This window comes from Plutella xylostella, chromosome 13 (genome assembly GCF_932276165.1).
Source record: "Plutella xylostella chromosome 13, ilPluXylo3.1, whole genome shotgun sequence".
Lineage (NCBI taxonomy): Eukaryota > Metazoa > Arthropoda > Insecta > Lepidoptera > Plutellidae > Plutella > Plutella xylostella.
The window spans coordinates 10,875,288-10,895,234 of record NC_063993.1 but is presented as its reverse complement, the minus strand read 5'-3'; the positions used below and the strand labels follow the sequence as shown (position 1 = coordinate 10,895,234).

The 19,947-nt window shown below is 37.1% G+C and overlaps 3 protein-coding genes across 3 annotated transcripts in view; all 3 read left to right on the top strand.

Annotated features, from left to right (window-relative positions):
- LOC105385660 (teneurin-m) overlaps positions 1-19,947 on the top strand; it is a 392,514-nt gene that overhangs the window by 53,260 nt on the left and 319,307 nt on the right. Inside the window, exon 2 of the mRNA XM_048625228.1 lies at positions 16,783-16,859. Within this exon, the coding sequence (XP_048481185.1) occupies positions 16,844-16,859 (16 nt within the window). The 5' untranslated portion in view covers positions 16,783-16,843. The remainder of the gene's footprint in view (positions 1-16,782; positions 16,860-19,947) is intronic.
- On the top strand, positions 3,585-5,987 carry LOC105385661 (esterase B1-like). The gene is made up of 3 exons (XM_048625230.1): positions 3,585-3,786; positions 3,952-5,273; positions 5,596-5,987. The coding sequence occupies exons 1-3, from the start codon at positions 3,658-3,660 to the stop codon at positions 5,774-5,776; spliced, it is 1,632 nt and encodes a 543-aa protein (XP_048481187.1). The 5' UTR covers positions 3,585-3,657; the 3' UTR covers positions 5,777-5,987.
- On the top strand, positions 8,030-9,641 carry LOC119691941. The gene is made up of 2 exons (XM_038107163.2): positions 8,030-8,156; positions 8,510-9,641. Exons 1-2 carry the CDS (start codon positions 8,030-8,032, stop codon positions 8,923-8,925), a joined length of 543 nt encoding a protein of 180 aa, XP_037963091.2. The 3' UTR covers positions 8,926-9,641.

Here is a 19,947-nt window from a genome sequence, read left to right as displayed (position 1 = left end):
GTAAATAATCTTTTATTGAATTCTAAGAAAACGAAATGTATTAAATTTACACTGCCGAATGTTAGACAATGCGATACTAACATTATTCTAGATGGGAATAAATTGGACCTAGTTAATGATACTGTCTTTCTTGGTATGACTATAGATTCAAAGTTGCAGTGGGGACCTCACATTGCCAAATTGGCTGGAAGGTTGAGCTCCGCAGCTTTTGCTGTACGGAAAATTAGACAGCTGACCGACGTTGAAACCGCCAGATTAGTTTACTTTAGTTATTTCCACAGCTTATTGTCGTATGGCATTTTGCTTTGGGGTAGAGCCGCTGATATTGAAACTATATTTGTATTACAGAAAAGAGCCATCCGCTCTATATACAAACTTGGTTCCAGGGATTCATTGAGAGAACTATTTAAAGAAATTAACATCCTTACAGTTCCATGTCAGTTCATTTTTGCCAATTTAATGTATGTACGAAAGAATATTTCAACTTTTGATACAATTGGCAGTAATCATGACATTAATACTAGGAACAAGCATAAGCTGGCTTTTCCAGCGGTGCGTCTGGCGAAAGTTAATAAATCGTTTTTAGGGTACTGTATTAGATTTTATAATAAGCTTCCAACAGAAGTTGCTCAAATGCCAGAGAATAAGTTTAAGTGTTACATTAAAGAGAAACTCAGTAAAAAAGCTTATTATAAAATTGATGATTACTTAGAGGACGTTAATGCATGGCTGTGATAAGTAGTTAGCTCTGCTCATATTATTATAATAATTATTATTAAGCTTATATGTATTGTATACCAACTAGTTTTAAGTCTTTTTTTGAAAAGATGGCTCAGGAGTTTCTTGCCTCCGTTCTTCTCCTTAGACAGAAAGAGCCCCCCCTTATCCGAACGGAGAGTAATTTGTAAAAATTGACGTTCATCAGAAAATTTTATATTTGTACGATGAATAAAAAATTTTGACTTTGACTTTGACTTTGACTTTGACTTTTGTTCCTTGTCAAACTAGCTAGGTACTTACATAACAAACTGACAATGTTTTAATAGGCAGTTTGTGAGTTTGACAAGGTACAAAAGTGTACAGCTACTGATACAGCTGACTGTACGTAGGTACGTTTTAAATTAATAACACCAACCCAATGTTTGGTCTAGGTTTAAAAATAAGTCCTATTTCCGAATTTGTCGCAGTTGGCGCGAGCTATCGAGACTGCCGGCTGCCGTCACAAAAACAATAGACTGTCATAAATCAGCCAACAAGTTTAATAAACTTCGGACCTCTTCCGCTCTCTGTCGACTTCCGGTCCGGGCGACGACGAAAATTGAAATTCGAATTCGTGTAATGTTTTGATTTCGCGATTGGGCTTGTCTTATTACGTAACATTTCAGATTACGTCGGATGGTGTTTTATTTAAAAAAATAACATTATTTGATGTCTTGGGTATTTATTATTTATGTTACTTTTGTAAATTTATTAATTTTAGTAGTAAATACGTTATCATAACGTCAGTTTATAAAACTATCGCCATCGATAACTTAAAAGCCCAGACTACCGGCATTGTAAATGGGCGTTGAAGGAAAACATGAAAAGGAAAATTATCCCCAAAAACCATAGGTTGACATGACAACATTGTTCTGTAGATATTGGCACCCTCGGCATCCTCCACATACAATATTCAGGAGTCGGTATTATGCAGTGGCACTGAAAGTAGCAAAATCAATAAGTCCCGCTATGCTTTACGAGAGAAAAGGGATTTTTCACCCCTTTCCGGATAAGCGGGAGTGGTAATGAATTTTAAGGTTTCACGTCGTACTTTTTACGTGCGGTTGATATTCGTTCGGTGGGTTTAGGATTAGCTGCCGCATAATATATTAAGCATAACGCATTAAGGTCGACTGTCACTTTCAAAAGTCGTAAAACAAAAGCCTAACTAACTAAACCTATATCTCGTAGACGCTTCAAATATTATGTAAACAGGTAGTTCGTTCTATAAATACCTAAGTATATTATAAAATAAATAAAGTTTCAGCGTATTATTGTAGCATGTTGTAGTGCCTCAAATTAATGAACAAGTAGGTATCCTTATTTTTTTATCGAGTGCGTGCAGATATGGCTTGCAACTGATTTTCGGTGCCGCACTAAAAAAAACATTCCCAGGTCACGCAAGCCACGTATTTAAAATCGCACGCGTCCCCCCGGGAAATCAGACGTAGCCTTCACTCACAGCTAGCTGATACGACGAAAATTTATGGTGACCTGTCAGGGGACCGAACCGGTTTGAACCGGCTGGAACCGGCGCTATCCGGTTCCAACACGTAAGGGCCGGGTGAACATGCGCTGAATACTGGCGAAGCCCGCGGGACACTGTTTTGTTATTTTCTGACGGTTTTTTGTCGCTTGTAGGCTCTGGTTGCTGTATTTCAGAATTTACGGAAGTGGACTTCAAAAACATAAGAAGATGTTTGTTTATCTTTCTATCGTTAAGGTGACACACAAGAGCTAGGTTAGACTTTGTCACCTGGTGCAGTCAGATTAGCGTCTATCGTAGAGTGCAAAGGGAGCATAAGCAGGAAAAACATGAAGATCATGGGAACAATTAGGTACTTATGCGATTTTTACACTTATTTGCCTTTACCTTGCTAATGGTTAATAAACGGTATGGTAGGTACTTACGTATTTTACTTATTGATGATTTTTTTGATTATACAATGAACAACAATCAAAATAACTTTAAATATAAAATGTTAACAAAGAACAGCAAATTTTAATGTTATTTACTAAACAGTAATCAGCTATGTATAGAAGCTACTCAAATACCCGACTAACAGAATTCGCTTGCTCTTAATCAGCGCGACTAGATGTTAACTGGAGACTTACCAAACCTAATTAGAAAGAGGAGTCGACTTTACAGAGTTGAGTGAATCTTTCAGTGACTGCTATAATCTGCAACTAGGAATGGTGTAGCGGTGTTGAGAAAACAGGGCGGAATTTTATCTGTGAATAAGGCAGATTAATTTACTTATTTTGATGATGTACCTAAATTTACAGGTACCTATTTATTTATTTTGATATCAAAGTTCAGATATTATGTACCTATGTACTAAATAATCGTTTAGATTACAAGTACAAGTACATTTATAGACACTTTATCTTCATATAACTATCTAAACATATAAAAATATTTTGAACACAATTACGCTAAGTCATCAGCCAGAAGGCCACAAAGTGTTTATCAACAGTTGTTACTGGGGTGCTTAATTATCTAGTTTATCTAATTAAGAGCTGATTTTTCAATAGTCAGATAAATGTTATCTAATGAATAAAATTGTTGCTGTCACTGTCGAATACAAACATTCAGACGTGACAGCATCAGAATTATTCCCCATATAAATTTTATCTGGCTATTAAAAAATCAGCCTTAAGTGGAAAAACCTAAATACGAAAATCTGATTAAATACCTGTGATAGTCAAATATTTCAAGCCAAATCTTAGCTTCATCAAATTTCCTCAGAATGAATTAGTCATCGTCAATGATAAGATATTATGTTTAACTTAGATAAGACTCAATGTAAACAATAAAAGCAACTTTTGTTTTTATATTTCATAAGACATTCGGTTCTTGAACCATACACACAGATATTGAATACAGTTATCAACAGTATGGTGGTCGTTAATGTTACTGAAGGGGCATTAGAAGGAGAAGTGATAGACAATATAATTGGTGGAAAATATTACAGTTTTAAAGGAATTCCGTATGCTGCTCCACCGATCGGTGATCTGAGATTCAAGGTACAGTAATAACGATATTTTAAAATGAAAAAAAAAAAAATGTTTTACCAACTTCATTTAAATTATATCTAGATAGGTACCTACAATGTATAGTATGCAATATGTAGGTCCTACACATTGAATATCCGTCATTACAAAAAGCAATAACATTTTGTATAATTTCAGCCACCGCAGCCTCTTAAACCATGGAGTGGCGTAAGAAGCGCACTAAAGCATGGGCCTAATTGCCACCAGTACGATAATTTGATGAAAATGGTGATACCAGGCAGTGAAGACTGCTTGTATCTAAACGTTTACACTAAAGACATCAAGCCAAGCAAGGCTCTACCAGTCATGATCTTCATTCACGGAGGGGCTTTCGTCAGCGGATCAGGAGACTCCGACTGGTACGCACCAGATTTTCTTGTTGACAAAGATGTGGTTTTAGTAACCATCAACTACAGGCTAGAAATATTAGGTTTTCTTTGTCTAGACTTGGAAGAAGCACCTGGCAATGCTGGTATGAAAGATCAAGTTGCTGCCATGAGATGGATTAAGAAGAATATCCACAATTTTGGTGGCGATCCTGAAAATATTACTATTTTTGGTGAAAGTGCTGGAGGAGCATCGGTTTCATTCCATCTAGTTTCTCCTATGAGTAAGGGATTATTTAAAAGGGCTATTGTACAGAGCGGTAATTCTAATGCTGGCTGGACCACAGCACCCTTTTATAAAGAGAAAGCAAGAAATCTCGCACGTCTATTGGGAAAAGAAGACACCGATGATGACAGAGAACTTCTCGAGTTTTTTAAATCACAGCCCATTGATAACCTTATAAATAAAATACCCAATATTGCATTTTTTGAAAAAGAGAAGCCTTGGATCAACCTTCACTGGTTGATTGTAAGTGAAACACAATTTGGAAATAATGAGAGGTTTTTCACTGGCAAATGTACGGACATACTTTCGAATGGTATCCATGAAGGTGTTGAAGTTATTATAGGTCATACAGCTGATGAAGCTCTCATGTATTTCTCAACGAAAAGACCACTTGAGGAAATTATAAATGCATCGAACAATTATTTGGAAAGTTTTGTTTCTGATGAATTTGCATGGAATGTTTCAATTCCAAAACAACTGGAGATCGGTGAAAAAGTAAAAAAATACTATTTCGGAAATGAGAAAGTCACACGAGAGAACCTTGGACCATTAGTCAGAATCGTGTCAATGGTTATATTCATGTACCCCGCAGTGCAGATGGTTAAAGCCATTGCTGCAAAAAAATCTAAAGTTTATTTCTATCAATTTAATTGCCACACAGAAAGAAATATCTTTGAAAAGCTACTGAAGATAGAAGATATTCTACCCGGAAAGAAATCCGTCCTTCATGCCGATGATTTGTTTTATTTGTTCAACACCGATTTAAATGAACCCATAGACAAGAGCAAACCTAGCTACAAATGCATTGATACTGTTTCCAAACTTTGGACCAACTTTGCGAAATATGGGTATGCTATACAAATCTATTATTGAATCCTCATATTAGTGAGTTTTTAAAAAGATCATTGATTGTTTAAATTGTCTGTTAAGGTTTTATCACCATTATAAGGCCAACGGTTTTTTTCTCTCTCTGAATTCTAACTAAGATAAAACTCACTCAACTTCATCTATTTTCAATTCTTAAATACTGGCGTTCTTGAGAATATACGTAAATTCGTCAAAATGAAGGAAAATACTTAAGAAAAACTGTTCTTGTAATAGCTGACCAAAATAACAGCAAACTATAGCTAATTTTAACTGTTCTTTCTAACTTTAATGTGTACATTTCAGAAATCCCACTCCAGATGATTCGTTAGGAGACAAGTGGGTCCCATTTACCCTAGAGAAGCAAGACTATCTGGAAATCAACGAGAACCTGATATCAAGGTCATTCCCTGACAAAGAAGAAATTGAGTTCTGGGAAAGTTTATACCGACAAGATTTGCCTCAGTATTGTGCTATTAAGAATTAATACTTTATTAACTACAAAATCTACGTGTTCACTAATAAATTATAAAGAGAAAAAAAATATGTTTGTATTATATAGGATCCGAAAAATAACACACTTCAAAATCTTTCTTAAAAATTGTACGCTACTAAAGGATTTGCGAAGTTCTAGCTAGCGGAATAGCTAGGTTGCCTATTAAGAAATCTAGCTGGAATAAAATTGATAAAACTAAACTCTAATTAGAATACCGTTTTAATTACATACCTTAATAATTTTATCTGGGCATATAGTTGATATAAGCCTCAATAACCTGTTACTGACAACCTTCCAGGGAGATTTGACGAACATAACATAAGCAAGCATTTTAAAATTACGAACCTCAGATAATTTAAACGCAGCCGCGATACGCTATCACCCAAATAAGGTCGCCCGCACACCCACGTCCGCGCAATCAAATGCGGAAAGTCGCGCGTCTCCGCGACACGTCCCGTAGTCAGTGCATTAGGGCGGCCGCTCACGTACGAAGTATTAACGTTGCGACACGTGGCCACAGATAGGACACTCACTTGGTGTCCTAAGTTGTTTTGTGAATGGAGCTGTTTGAATGAGTAAATTCGAGTTGATTTAATTTATTTATTCTTGGTTTTGAAATACATGAAATAGTACAACTTTTTGTTAGAAAATATATTGGTTTACCATTACACTGAGACGATAGGGATTTGTAAATAAAATTACGGTGAACTCATGAATTGTAAATAAAAATATTTTCTTACTAAGTATCTATTTTTACTTCAATCCAAACGTTACGTGATGGTATGCGTATTATAATTAAAATCACGAAGAACTTATACTTAAATGAGAATATTTTACATAATAAGCTTTTCTTACTATTATTTTTTTACTCCTATCAAAACGTGACTTAACGATTTGTCGTCACAATAAGTAATCTTTGTCAGCGTCTTGTGTGGCGACCGGATCCGGATGTGGAATTATCGCCCGATCAGTTTGTCAACACGTCCGCGACTACCGTAGACTGACACGAAATTTTTGGTGATGTGACGACTAATTATTTACAACTTGTTTTCAACGGCGTTTGTTTACCGTGGGCGGAATTTGTAACTACAAAAAAACATGAGTTTTTTTTTTCAGGTTACTCATAATAAATAAATACTTATAAGATTCGTATGAATTGTTCGTCACTGTCTCGGATTTTTGCCTTTATATTCCGAGGCGAAATTATTACCAAGACGTAACGTTAAATTAGAATACCATAAATAACAGAGCGAAATATGACACTAAGCCATCCAGCAAATGGAGACATTATTCCACGGACTGGAATTAAAAGATAAATTTCACGCCTTAGAAATAGAGCTTATGATTTATTAAGCGACGAACCGCTAGTCGAGTATTATCTGGTATAAATACTTTATTGGCCGGTTTTTACATATTTTAATAAAATAATGCTGTACCTACGTATATAAGTATGTAAAAATGATTATGATGTAATAGTTCCACCTAGCCGAAGTTCAAAATCATCGAAATGATAAAATAAATGATTTTTAGGCTGGTATTTAAATCGGCCCAAAAATGTTTCAGCTTCTGTATGAAGCCACAGAAAAAAACACACTAGTTATAATTTACTTTATCGAATACCACTGCAACCTGGTTGAGAAACCTGGACTTTACTTAGTTCGCAATTGCAAAATTCCGATGAGTAAATTTTTGAGCTAAAAAGAACCAAACTTTGATAGTACAGGCTAATTGGAAGGTATACCTTATATTTGTATATTTTACTTGTTAACTTAGTATCTTTATAAAGTTTCTGTGTTACAATATTTCGGTTTGCTCTTCAGGGATTTGAAGTGATGATAGGTAGAAAAAACTGTCTAGGATTGCTGAAAGAAAATAAATTTGGACAGACTTGATCGCCTGGGGATTGTAATCCTACCTAGAGATACTCTGATACAGTCTGGCTACAATCAATTTGATTTGTGCTGAGATTGTACATTACTTTAATACAAAAACTTATAAAATAATTATATTTCGTCGCTTCATTCTTCAGATACAGTTAACATAGGTAGTGTCTTTAGCCTACACGAGGATTATTCGCACGTTTAGAGAATCGATTCGATTCTTTTTTTTTTTTTTTTTTTTTATGCTGTCTACCCCACCTCTATTGTTCGTTCAGCCGGTCACTTCATTCTTTTCTTGCGCGAGGCAGCGTTCGCACGTGCCCTAAGTAAAAAGTTAAAAATACGTTCTTAAAAACTCAGTACAATGCCGAAAAGAAATAATGAAAAGAAAATAGAAAGGTACAAACAAAAAATTAGAAAAATGGAGCAGGAACAACGGAAATATAACCGTATTATCTATTCTTCGTCTGAAGACTCTGACAAAGATTCAGGTTAGTAAAATTTTATTTATTAAGTGATATCTAAGATTATTTATTTTAACCTGGAGGTTGACCGTGTGTCACCACGAAGGTAAACTATTTGCCGGGAGGTTAACCGTGTGTTAACACGATGGTATTTCGGTCTGTTTAAAAAACGGATTCGTTGAAATAAAGCGTGAACAATGGACAATGTTACGACAAATAAGGCCTGGAGGCGGATCGAGTATCCTCACGAAGGCAATCAAAAATAAAGTTCAAATCACGTTATATAAGGTGATTTTAATGTAAAAAGAAAAAAAATCCAAAGTCGATTTTTTTTTCCTTCTACCCTCATTTAGTAACATTCGTTATTATATCTTTTTTAGATCACGAAACTAATGGGAATGTCCCAGAGCCCGTGGACGTCCTCGAAAACGGCACAAATGACGTTTTGGACACTGAAGAGCCGAGCCAAGAACCAGTCACCGTACCGGAATTGGATCCTGAGACTCTCTCCGCTCTTGGTGAAACCACCGAGGAGGCACCAAAATTCGGTGCGAACATTCACGAAAGTTTATCTCGTTTATGGTTACCTATTCTTCGAAAGGGAATAAATAAAGAGACCAAAGAGAAACTGGCCAAAGAGTACCTTGTACCAGAAAATTGCGCGTTACTTCAACCGCCGAAACTTAACCCCGAAATATCTTCCGCCGTGAATGAGGGGGCCCGAGCTCGGGACAAAAAAGTTGAAGCTGTGCAGCAACAATTAGGACTCGGTATAACCGCCCTTAATAAAGGATAAGAGCTCCTTCTAGACGATGGCAGGGACAGACTTCAAGCCATCAAATACCTCAGCGACAGCTGTCGACTGCTGTGCGACTTGCACTTTTTAGAAACAGAGGCTAGAAAAAAGTTCATTACCCCCGGATTAGACAAATCCTTCTTAAATGTTATGCAGGATGTTGAACATGACGATATGCTTTTCGGAAACAAGCTTTCTGAAAAAATCAAAGCTACAAAGGTTATTGAGAAGCACGGGTTACAAATAAAGAAACCCGCTCCTAACCCAAAACCACCATCTACGTCATATAATCAACCATCGACAAGTCGCTCACGCCCCCAGGGAAACTGGGGAGGGCCCTCTCGCTTTCCACCGAATCGGGGAGGGAGGGGGGGGCCGAAGAAGACTCCGTCAGCCAGCCGGAGACCTCCAGCGGGCTACAATGCTCAACAGAAGTCGTCAACACAGAGCAAACAGCGTGCAACGTCCCAACAACAATAGAGGTACACGCTGGAAGACTCCGGTATTTTTATAACTGTTGGCTTTCAATTACTAATAATTCTGAAGTACTTAAGTGGATTTCAAAAGGGTATTCTATACCGTTTTGTAAGAAAGTAAGACAAAACTTGATCCCTCACAATTCTGTGCCAAATTGCGAGCAACCGGATATGTTACAATCTATCAATAAACTGCTAGAACTAGGTGCCATTACTCCATGCCATAGATCCAAAAATGATTTTATTTCCACAATTTTTCTAATTCCCAAGGCCAACGGATCTAAAAGATTTATACTAAATTTAAAAGCGCTCAATAAATTTATATTAACTACCCATTTCAAGATGGAAGATCATAGGACTGCTGCTAAGCTTGTACCTAAAGCTGGTTTTATGTCAAATATTGACTTAAAAGAAGCATATCTTTTAGTGCCTATGGCCAAAGAGCATCGCAAATACCTACGCTTCGAATTCAATGAAAATTTCTTCGAATTTACAGCTTTACCGTATGGATTATCAGTGGCTCCTAGGGTCTTCACTAAATTGATGAAAGAGGTCGTTAAGCACCTCCGTACTAAGGGTTATAGGTCAGTAGTGTATCTCGATGATTTATTGTGTATAGGAGATACTTACGTTGAATGCAGCGACAATGTAAGCAGAACATTAGAACTGCTCAAATGTTTAGGATTCGTTATAAACCACGACAAAAGCAACCTTGAACCCCGACAAGTCTGTAAGTTTTTAGGATTTATATACAACTCTATTGATATGTCACTTAGCTTGCCAGATGTCAAACGACAAGGAATCAGAAGGTTGATTAGAAAATTTTCCCATCTTCCTAGATGTTCCATCATAGAATTTTCTTATTTGATTGGGGTCCTTACTGCAGCCTGCCCAGCTGTAAGGTATGGTTGGTTATACACCAAAGCCCTCGAGTGTCAGAAATATTTAGCTCTTCAAAAATACGATGATTTTGAAGCAACATTTAAACCGTCAAATGTCATCTTACCTGACCTTCAATGGTGGGAACAAAATATCATGTCAAATAGCAATTACATGAGACGAGACCAACAATTTGCTCTACAAATAAACACTGACGCTTCGAGGACTGGTTGGGGGGCATTTTGTGATGGGAGACGAGCAAACGGTGGATGGAAAGATGATGAATTACTCTTTCACATCAACTGCCTGGAACTTCTTGCTATTTTCATGGGCCTTAAAAGCTTTGCTAATGCTCACTCTAATTGCTCTATTTTGCTCAGAGTGGACAATACAACTGCCCTTAGCTATATAAATCGCATGGGAGGTATCAAGTTTCCACATTTAAATGACTTGACCAAAACCATTTGGCAATGGTGCGAGAGGCGAAACATCTTCATATTTGCATCTTATATTAATACACGCGATAACATAGAAGCTGATGAAGAATCGCGAAAAGTAAATGAAGATACAGAGTGGGAACTATCGGATTGGGCATTCCAAACGATCGTTCGTACTCTAGGAGATCCTGAAATAGATCTATTCGCCTCTCGTACGAATGCAAAATGCACCCAGTACATCTCGTGGAAACCTGATCCTGATGCAGCCACTGTTGATGCGTTTACAGTTAGTTGGAATCTTACTTTCTTCTATGCATTTCCACCTTTCTCGTTAATTCTAAAATGCTTGCGAAAAATTATCGATGACAAAGCTAATGGCATATTAGTGTTCCCCTATTGGCCGGGACAAGCTTGGTTTCCACTTCTAACAAGAATGCTCACCTCTGATATTGTTTATTTTCAACCTAACGAGAACCTTTTGCGTTCACGTTTCAGAATGCATCACCGGCTCCACACCAGCCTTACCCTGGGGGCCGCGACGCTCTCAGGACAGCATTTACGCGACTAAATACCCCAGATATAGCTCTAGATCTAATGTTAGCATCTATCTCGGACAATACAATGAAACAATATTCCGTTACATACAAGTTGTGGTGGCAATTTTGCATCGAAAATAACCTTAATACTTATGAAGCTCCTCTTTCAGCAGTTATAGCTTTCCTAGTAGATCTCTTCAATAAAGGAGCATCTTATGGTACCATTAATAGTCACCGATCTGCCCTATCATTACTCCTTGGGAATAACGTAGGATCAGATGAGCGAATTAAACGGTTACTGAAAGGAATATATAGGCAAAAACCACCACGACCCAAATATAGCACTACTTGGGACCCTAAAGTAGTACTTGATTACGTCTCAGAATGGTATCCCAATAGTAGTCTAAACCTAACTAAAATTACAAAAAAATTAACAATTTTACTGGCTTTGTGCACATCTCATCGTGTACAAACCTTTTCTCTGATTAGGACCTCTAACATAACCAGGTCCCCTACTGGTATTAAAATCACAATCTCTGACATTATAAAGACCTCTGCTCCAAATAAAGAGCAACCCGTACTATTTCTACCCTATTTCGTGGATAAGCCAAGTATATGCCCGGCAAAAACTCTTGACGACTATCTTAATGTAACCGAAGGGTTGCGACCTGAAGGTATCGATAGTTTGTTGATCACACACCATAAACCTCATAAAAAGGCATCGTCACAAACGATAAGTAGGTGGATTAAGCAAACCCTAGCGGAGTCAGGCGTTGACGTAACAATATTCAGTGCTCACAGCACACGTCACGCCTCCAGCTCAGCGGCTGCTTCCGCTGGGGTCTGCATTGATACCATAAGAAAAACAGCTGGATGGTCCGCCTCGTCTACGACGTTTGCTAGATTCTATAACCGGCCAGTAACAGATGGCGAAGGAGCTTTTGCTCGTTCCGTCTTCGCATCGGTATAGTAGTAAGCTTATATAAGTTGAGTGTAACTGTAAAGTGTGAGTTGATTATGTAAGCCGCATTTCGGCTCTGGTCTAATTAATTTTGATTGTCAACAGAAGTAAAATTTAATTTTGTAAAAATTTGTTTACCTGTTACAAATTAAAATAAAAAAGTTTTTCTACTAATTCAATTATGTTTTATTGACATAAATCCATCTCGAATTAAGTAGTCTCTGAACATCTACCTATGTTAACTGTATCTGAAGAATGAAGCGACGAAATATAATATACGATCAAAAGAACTTCGTGAAGCGAAGTTCGATCATTATTATATGAGTCGCTTCATTCGAAGATACAGGGTTCCCGCCCACCCATACCCAAAGTAAAAACTTTTTTTCTCTGAACAAGAATGAAGTGACCGGCTGAACGAACGATAGAGGTGGGGTAGACAGCATAAAAAAAAAAAAAAAAAAGAATCGAATCGATTCTCTAAACGTGCGAATAATCCTCGTGTAGGCTAAAGACACTACCTATGTTAACTGTATCTTCGAATGAAGCGACTCATATAATAATGATCGAACTTCGCTTCACGAAGTTCTTTTGATCGTATATTATGCTACACTAAGGCTGACCAGAGACTATATTCAACTGCATACGTTCGACTTTATGCAGTCATTATATCAAATAGGAAATTTCAAAACCCACAATTTTATTTAATGAAACACAAACAAATCCGAACTCGACACTGTCGCAAGACCTTATTGAATGACTTGTCGAAAGTAATTACTATCGTTTGTCGTCACTTACCTTTGGGAAAGCACGAGCCAAATCCATCCATAACCCTACTATGGGAAACCCTGAAAATGTCAAAACTCCACTGCTTTACCAGGCAATTATAGATCATAAGCAACACGTGATAGCAGTGGAGTTTGAATGGATTGCTATTGTATAATAGCTTGTGGTTCCGTTGGAAATAGCTGGCGAGTGTCAAACGCTCACTATTATGGAGCGATAAAGAAATATTGGCAAGTTAGACACGCTTCGATGGTTCTTTTTGTCAGTTTGCATGGCACTGACGGCCGCGGTATTGTACTCATTAATAAAGAGATAACCTGCCTATGTGTGCGTCAGGTACAGGGGGGTTACTCTACACTGAAGAAAAGCTAACGAACGAGAGCTGCCGTGCAATCGGCACGTTTAAAGCAACGAGATAGAGTTGTGACTCGCGCAGCAGCCCTCCGAAACTTAGTTTTTCGTCTCATAGAGTGACCAGCCAGCAACTAAATCCGACACAAACAACCGAAATCATGTTCTAAATCCAAAGTAGCAAAGGCGAAGTTAATTTAAACGGAAAGCTTGGAAGAATTCTCTAGCTGTGTGACAGTGTTGGTAAGCTGAATGATGACTATAATGGCGTGGTCACTATACATTAGGTTTTCAATAGATTCAAAGCTGATAGATAACGGTGAATACATAGACCTCTATTTAATAAATTGATCTTGCGTAATAATGTCAAGTCCCGTACTTATTTGAATTCGGAGACCTTTGAGGTGGATTTACACATAGTACATCAAGAGGTTTAAGCATGTGCGTTCATTCAACCCCATCGAGGTCCTGTTGAATGGCCTGAATAAGTAAAGTGAAGTAAAATAATATTAATAAAATAAAAATGGTATGAAATAAAAAGATAAACAATGTTTTGAAAAGATAAACAATGTCTTATCATAAAAAATAACCATATTACGTAAATTTTAATTAAGTATAATATTTATTTATGTGATAGATAATTTACCCAAAGATTAATCTAGCCAATGACATTGCTATAACTAACATTACTATAATTAGGTAAACTGTTTAACTGGAAGGTCTCATTCTGAAACTTATTATACATTTTATTGCATTGCAGAAATCGACTAATTTCAAGATGAAAAGAATCATAATATAATACTCGTATAATACCTATTTTAGCATGGCAAACCCAAAAAAGTATCCAACATCACAGGATGTTGGATACTTTTTTGGGTTTTACAGGATGTTGTAAATAAAGCTCTGTTCAAACGCCACAGTCTGAAAGCGCAGGGCTTCAGGTATTCCTTCAGGATTAATCGTGGTGATGGATCGTGAGACCCACCTTAATATTAATATCATTTATTTATCAGAACACTGTGAAAGCCCCTAAGGGTTTGGTTTTTTAATTTAATTCACTTAACACTTTGGTTTCCTGGTTCCGGCGTTGATATTATTTATTATTTTCTTCTTTTGGAAAACAAATCTCCACCTAGCTGACTTAGGCCTACTTCTCAGAACGGTTTAACAAAATTACCTTTTTTTTTTGTAGTTTAAATAAGTTTATTTAATGATAAATTCATATCTGCCGAAGAACCGATAACCGTTGGTAGAGGAGTTCTCGAGTGGGGACCACGAACAGGCAAACGCTGCGTGGGACGCCCTCCTCCCTGCTGGATTGACGACCTTAGGCGGGTAGCCGGTAGGTGGTTGAATGAGGAAGGCCGAGGACCGAGTGTTGTGGCACTCCTTGGGAGAGACCTATGTCCAGCAGTGAATGATTATTGGCTGGTGATGATGATGATGAATGATAAATTATAACATCGTTGGTAGTAAAAAAATATAAAGATAGGTTATCTTAAAAACCAAAACACTATTTTAATATTCGATACAAATAATGAAAAACCTGTTCAATTATTTTATAGCTCTTTAAAAATATTCCTTTGAATTCCTGAAAAGCAAAGGAAGGTATAATGGCCCTCCAAACGGAAATCGTTTATTAATTAAATTAAATTTAGAAGAGGAGCCAAGAATGGAAATATAGAATGAGAGGAACTTGACATTTTATTTTAGTGAGAAACTGAGAAAGCAAATCATACATATTTTTTTACTTTCCTGTGTGTAATATTGTACATCTTTAATGATAATCATATTCTCAGCACCTACTTTGCCTTGCCAGTAATGTAATACTTACACGTTATTTTGGATATAGGTACCCTTTAACTATGATATTATTATATATCGTGTTTAATATATTAACCAAAATAAACAATAAGGCCATCTCTACAAAACCACCATTGAAGGTAAGCGTCCTTAACCTATCGGGTAGCCTCTCGCTATCGTACGGTGGACCCTTAAATTAAAATGCCAATAACATCCATAAAAACAGTTCCAATATAACTTTCCATTACAATCTGAATCAATAATTCCTCGGTACTATATACCTAGGTAATCTAGGTATATAGTACCGAGGAATTATTGATAGTATGTATAGAAATCACCGGCCTAATTCTAACCGCGGCATACTCCCGCACTTAAGCCCTATTTGTATGCACAATCGATATCTCCATTCAAAATAACGATACAAAACAGTCAGTACACACTTTGCCCGTCATGCTAAACCTACCTTCAGTTTTCATCAAACCAATAACAATCGAAAACAAAGCCTTATAAAGTGCAATTTGCAGCAACCGCTCAGGTGGCTAAGTCCTTCTAATAGGGATGGGACAGTTAATAAAGGTGGCTTAGTTACATCGATAACTTTGTGTTTCTGATATTTATGCGCCCACTCGGCACGGGCTTTCTGTTTGTTTGTTTGTGCGTTTGGTTTATCGATAGAGTTGTTTTGTTTTGTTGCTGCAGTGTATGTGGGTTAGTGGGCTGTGACTAAATGGAGGATGCGTCGAATGTGGAAGTTTTTTTTTTATTAAACTATTTTTTAAAGTAATTTGACTATCAATTGTTTTGTAATTTCAGTATGCGTTTTATAGCAAGTATTGGTTTGATTTCTGAAACAGAAATGGATGTTTTTATAATCAGAATACATATTAGACAATCAATCGTGTATCGATTACATTAACTGGATTACCAGAATAGTAGGTATAGTATGAATACATTGACTGAATACTGTTCATGGACGTATCATCAACATTCACGTGCATTTTAGTCAATGACGATATACCATTAAGAACATTACTCTTATTTTTTTATACAATTCTAATAACGACATAGGTAACATAGTTATAAAATTATCGATATCACCCTGTGCAGTCCCTATCCTTCTCTACGTGGCATATTCAGTGGAAAGCCAGCAGAGCCTAAACTGCGCCCGGTGGCGGCTTTACACCTATTGTAGGCAACATCGTCTCATATCATATTGTATCACGACGAGGATTGACTGACGAGCCCCTCTAAATCAGTTGGGTGATTGCATAATTTATGAGTTTCTGGCTTTCAGCTGGCATGCTTTTTAATTTATAACTTTGCAATGTTTACATTGTTTACCTATGTATGTATTTGTCTTTCATTTGTCGCTTCATCTAGTATGTTGTCTGGTTTACAAAATTACAACTCTTCTACATCATTGGTTATAGGGTTTTAACTCACAGAATGTGGTCAACCCACTTCAGAAGGTCTAGCAAAGGGTGCAAGACGCGCACGTCAAGACTTGACTGTGCTAGGCTAGCTGCTTACTCTGAATCAATGTTGATCCTTGTTCTATGCGGTCCATTCGTTACAAACATTGTCAACTTAAGCAGGTATAATTTATAATTTTTTTATTGTGTTTGTTGCAGGTTAGTGTCAGTGCTTGGATGAGTCCCGACGCGCAAATGGCTCCGAGCCGCCAACTCTACTATGTACTATAATCAAGGTGAGGAATCTGTTATAGAATAATACCATCATCACCATCATCATTACAACCCATCACGTCCCCACTGCTGGGGCTCGGGTCTCCCTCCAATGAAGGAAGGGTTATAGGCCTAGTCCACCACGCTGGCCCAGTGCGGGTTAGTGGACCCCAACACCAGCAAGCTTGCGCTGAGAGAGTTGTCGGGTAAGTGGTCGAGAAAGCTTTCAAATGTTTCAATCGAGGAAACATCAATCGGGAACCACGGCTTAGCTTGCCATCCGTAGCACAGAAACGCCGAGAAAACAACCACTTGAAATCGGTCACCCATCCAATGAATAACCGTGCCTTTGGTTGAACGCTCAATAAATTTAACACACCATATTACATACTACATAGGTACAATGCTAAGCGCACATTCTCTCCCATCCAGTAACCGTCTGCCGTATGGACGACCGTGTCGGTCCATTTCACACAATTACCCGACTATTTATTGTCACAATCACAGGGTGAGGGCGTCTATCTGCACCCACCTTTACTAATGTTAGGGGCAGGAGCAGAGTCAGGTTTTAACCCTAAGCCAAATTGTGATAGTCTAGCTGTAAAATAAAAGATCTGCATTCTTTTGTCGCCTTAAGGTAAGCGTTCACCTTTCGCCATCGGCAACGGACGCATCGCATTCTGTATTATTTGTATAGAAATTTCGTAGATAGAGATGCTGTGCAGTGTGAGCATGTGATCACCACTTGCAATTTAGTATGTAGAGGTTAACCTATGGTATGCATACTGAAATAATTTCTAACTAAAATGTTCTAATTAAAATGAGTGCCAGGTTTATTTGTGTTCGCTGAATTTCAACGAAATTACTAACACAAATTATATTAATAATATTATTAGTTAAAATAAACAATAGAATGCCATAACAAACAAAAACATTCCTACCTTATAGATCTACAAATACGACTAATCAAACTAGTCACTAATTCAGTTACACCCAAAAAGCCTGTTCCCAAACATTGCACCACAGATCTAAAACAAACACAATCACAAAAGTAAACTGAAAGACCAGTTTTAATTATGCAAAATCATTTATTAAATCCCGTTGTTACTATTCCGAGTATCAAATTAACCGCTGCGGTGCGGGCATGTTGTAGATAGGTATTTAATTTTAATACGCGACAGATTTTGTAATTAATGCACGATTTATCACCTGCCCCGTTGCATGGGGCGCACGGCGGCTAATGTGTTCGAATTTTGAATCGTATTAATGTTCGTTATTCATTAGTTAGCATTGTTGTAATGGAACGTTAATTAAATGAATATGCCTTTTTAAATGCCGTCATTTGACTCATTTCGTTTGTTTTGAGTTAAATGTTTCATTGTCATTATATACCCCAGAATTTGCTTTTGTATAGGTATGTACGTTTTATTTAATGTTAACCGAAGAAAATAAAAACTATAACAGTAGGTCATAATTTATAACTATTACTAGACCATCGATCATTATACGAGTAAGATGATAAGATGAAAAATTATAGTACTTATAAATAGGCATTTTAGTGAAACTTAACTTAGCATAATAATTAGGTACCTATGCTTAGAATGTCAAATCACAAAAGGGCAGCATCCCCCTCTACATGGCAGTTTTGTAACAAGGTCTTTTAACACTCATAAATAATTGTAGCAGAAAATCGTAGCAATTATCTTAAATTCCCGTGCTCTCAAATAAATATAAGTTTAATTTGTAAAATGCTTCCCTAATTACCGCTCAATTTGTCACCTGAGCAACGCAGGGGGAGCTGTAAGAGCCAAAATGGCGGCCATGTATTCTAAATTTGAAATTTGGGAGAGAAAATTTGGGGTATTTTGATTTTTATCCGAATTTGACGATATTTTTTACTAAACGGCGTGGTGAAGGAATGTCAAATTTCCCGAAACACTGTATAATAACTTAGGTATTTCGTATTTAATACTAGTAATGACCACTTCAATCTCAACCTAGGTATACAGGGGGAATTTGTATGTCTAACTTAACTTTTAGCTAGGTACATTAACGGTTAATAACAAAGAACGGTTAAAAACAAAACATGGTAGGTATAGTTAAATATCAAATCTACGCCACCAGTATAATATGTATAAGTAATAGCATTTTTTGGTGATTTCAGAGTTGGTCTATCAATTAAAATATCTGAGTATGTTCGGATCATTATAGCCTTCAGAAATTTCATTGATAAAATTCCACACTTCACAACCTATAGGTACTTTAATTTAGTGGCTAATTTAAATCACAAAAAAAGACCAACTCTGAAATCACAAAAAAATGCTATTATACATAATATATTATTACATCCCATTGAAGTGGTTAATTAAATCCAAACGCATAACTTTAAAGTCCTTAAAAATTCTCGCAAGTCGTACACGAGTTCCGTAGTAAGTTCCGCCATTACGGCGCACGCCGCCGAGTCAGAACTCAGAACAAGAGACAAAATACCTGGCGCACTGCGCTGCGTGTCGGGGAGAAAAACTTATACTCCACGAGGCCGTATTCCGAGCGACAATTATTGTGCGTGTTCTGAGCATTTTGAAAGAAAAACCAAAAATAATGAATCTGCTACTCACTGTGAGACCTTATTCCGTACGACGTAAGTGTTCTGAGGATTTTGAAAGAAAGATAAAAAATTAAGAAAAGATATTAGGTATTTATTGAGCGCTGCAGAATTCATCACATAGCAATACAATTGAAACCTACGACGACCGAATGGTGTACCGGTTAGTGACCTGGCTGCAATGCCGAAGGTCCCGGGTTTGGTTCCCGGCCGGGGCAGATATTTATATATATTATATATATTATATATATATATATATATATATATATATAGCTGACACCCATATTACAGGCTCTGCCTAATTTGCACCATCGGGTCACATTTTTTTTCAAGTAATGCGTGACATTTTTTTTTAAATTCACATATACCCAGAATAAGGCCGCAGACATTCCCTCCTCGAGACGTCTCGCACTCCACGGCCGCGTCGAGAAATATTAGCGACGAGTTGCGATTAAAACACCCTGTATATAGCTATTTGCGTGAATCGCGCCTAATGAGCTCAGGTG

Coding starts and splice junctions, on each gene's coding strand:
- LOC105385661 (XM_048625230.1), top strand. CDS start 3,658: ATGGTGGTCGTTAATGTTACTGAAGGGGCATTAGAAGGAGAAGTGATA. Junction 3,787..3,951: donor TCGGTGATCTGAGATTCAAG/GTACAGTAATAA, acceptor GTATAATTTCAG/CCACCGCAGCCTCTTAAACC. Junction 5,274..5,595: donor ACCAACTTTGCGAAATATGG/GTATGCTATACA, acceptor TGTACATTTCAG/AAATCCCACTCCAGATGATT.
- LOC119691941 (XM_038107163.2), top strand. CDS start 8,030: ATGCCGAAAAGAAATAATGAAAAGAAAATAGAAAGGTACAAACAAAAA. Junction 8,157..8,509: donor AGACTCTGACAAAGATTCAG/GTTAGTAAAATT, acceptor TATCTTTTTTAG/ATCACGAAACTAATGGGAAT.